This window comes from Chanos chanos, chromosome 13 (genome assembly GCF_902362185.1).
Source record: "Chanos chanos chromosome 13, fChaCha1.1, whole genome shotgun sequence".
NCBI classification, from domain to species: Eukaryota; Metazoa; Chordata; class Actinopteri; order Gonorynchiformes; family Chanidae; genus Chanos; species Chanos chanos.
In genome coordinates this window covers 2,027,501-2,030,000 of record NC_044507.1, presented here as the reverse complement: position 1 = coordinate 2,030,000, position 2,500 = coordinate 2,027,501, and the positions used below count along the sequence as shown (strand labels likewise).

General features: G+C 45.2%; 1 protein-coding gene across 1 annotated transcript in view; it reads right to left on the bottom strand.

The window, feature by feature from the left end:
• The window catches only part of shank3a (SH3 and multiple ankyrin repeat domains 3a), a 157,752-nt gene that overhangs the window by 92,454 nt on the left and 62,798 nt on the right, over nucleotides 1–2,500 (bottom strand). The window contains 1 exon segment of the mRNA XM_030789868.1: nucleotides 1,841–1,957. Within this exon segment, the coding sequence (XP_030645728.1) occupies nucleotides 1,841–1,957 (117 nt within the window).

Genomic DNA, 2,500 nt, shown 5'->3' with positions numbered 1-2,500 from the left:
CAATTTCCGCCAAGTCTGTGTGGTTCTTTCTTCGAAATAGACACAGTTTCTTGCGCAATCTTTTCAAAGTCCTGATACCTACGATAATGTGGTACTTATTGCCCAAATTATTAAGTATTTTGTTATTTGCGAAACCTATACTAAAGCATAACTTCACAAGATGTTCCACGTTCCTCATCTTAACGCAGGCGGCTGACTGCTCCTCTGATATTTCCCCTCTAAAGTAACACGTAGCATAAAATTACGACTTTATTCTCGTAACATTACGACGCTATTCTCGAAATTTAACCACCTTATTTTTACAGACAATTTCCTCACCGTCTCCACTTACTTTCTCGCTCCACGCTGTTTCTGTTGTTGTGACGAATATGGATGTTGACCATACACCTGTTAAATGATTGGCTGCTTGCGTGTCACTCGAACGCATGTTCCATTATCAAGGGAATTGATAGGCTGTTTGGTAGGCGGGAGTGGGGGCGAGGCTGTTCATGCAGTCGAACTTTGTGTATTCGTTATGTGCTTTCCTGGCGACTTGCACTTAATGCGTTTAAGTGAAACTATCAAACATCCCATCGGACAGATTTCTGCTATTGATGAAGCGTCTATCGCGGTACATATTGCTATCGTTTTATCGCCCAAGCTGAAGGCTACAGTTAAAACTGTTAAAACAATTTTATGTGAGAGGGCAGCGCCCCCCTTGGGCCCCCCCCCTCCCACCTCTCGAAGCCAAGCCCGTATTTGACAGACAAGCAGGGGGAGACACGTTTTCTATCTGACTTGAATCATCTACCTAAGATTTAAAACGTCAGCATCATGCTAGCCAAATAACGCAATTGACCTGAGGGTAAAACTATAACCCTATAACATTATTCCTCAGCTGTGAAGGAAATTTCCTGCGCTGTAATACGCCAGGGAACGCTCCCATTGCCATTATCTTTATAAACATTTTCGGTGGAGATCATATATTTCCTATATTTCTCGACAGCGATGATCATGCGCTCCTCATCCACTCTGACAGTGTTAACGTGACGAAATTAAGGCCTCGCGTCACTGGTGGTTGTGTTTCAAACCTCTCGTGTACGGTGCCCAAGTTTAAATGAAGGGGTTCACACAACACAACCCGCCCAAGACTTTTTTTGTGTACAGCCAGTGTAAACACTCGTAACACGACTTTGTAACGTACAGTGACCTCTTTGAAGCACCCCCAGCAAATAAGCGTAACTGCAAACCCGCAGTACTACACGACACGCCTACTATGGTTATGGTTAGGGCTGGGGTTGGGGTTACGCTTAACACGCGTCATCCTAAGGGGGTGCGTTGCGTACTGGAGTGGGCGTGTCGTGTAGTCTGCGAGACTGCCGAAAGACTCTTTGTGCTTACCGCCATTTTTTACTAGCCGTTGTCGTTTCTAAGCAACCGTGGCTATAACAAGCTAATCAGACCCAGCAGAAACAATCCTATGAGGTTGTTGAAAACATCAAATGTTCCTGTTACTTCCAGTGAAAAGAACTGGAGGGCAATTCTGACGTCTGCCACATGCCGCTAATGGATTTTGTCTGAAAAGGGCGGGACACACACACACACTCACTCGCTTTTCCACCATAAACATCGAGTTTTAAAGAAACATAAATCCAGGTCAGTGCTCATAAGTCAACACAACACATAACATACACGCATGCGCGCGGTCACACACACACGTTTGTTTACCCAAACACACAGATCTTCATGGCACCCCAGTCGAACAAATCCAATCATGTATTCAGTATGTGTACGCTCATGGGAAACACATTATGTTAACATCACAGTTAATATGTGTGTGTGTGTCTGTGTGTTTCTGTACCTGATTATAGAGAGCACACACGTGTAGGGCAGTGTTTCCAGAAGCATTCTGTGCGCTCATGTCAGCTCCATAGAACAGCAGGTGCTCCAAATGCTGCACGTGGCCATGTCGGCAAGCCTGAAAACACACACACACACACCCATACACAGACACACACACACACATGCACGCACACACACCCATACACAAAGGGACACTGGTGAATATGTGTATGTATGTTCCAGTAAGTGTGAGTGTTGTCTGTCTGTCTGTCTCTCTCTCTCTCTGTGTGTTATTAAATGGGAGGAGTAGAGTGTTTGGTCAGGGCCATTTATAATCAGCATATTTTCTGTGGGAAAAACTAACTAGTACAATCTAATTCAGAGTCTGAGCAAATATTGGCATCTCCATGTGTACAGTGTGTGTGTGTGTGTGTGTGTGTGTGTGTGTGTGTGTGTGTGTGTCTATGTGTGAGAGGGTGTGCTGTTGCCATGGTACAATTTCAGACATAACATGTGTAGCACAGGGAAGCAGAGACACAGGAGGGAGAGAGAGAGAGAAGGGGAGAGAGAGAGAGAGAAGGACAGAGAGAGAGAGAGAAGGAGAGAAAGAGAGAGAGAGAGAGAGAGAGAGAGAGAGAGAGAGAGTAATGAGATGAGTAGCAAGGGCTGACAGCTGTGT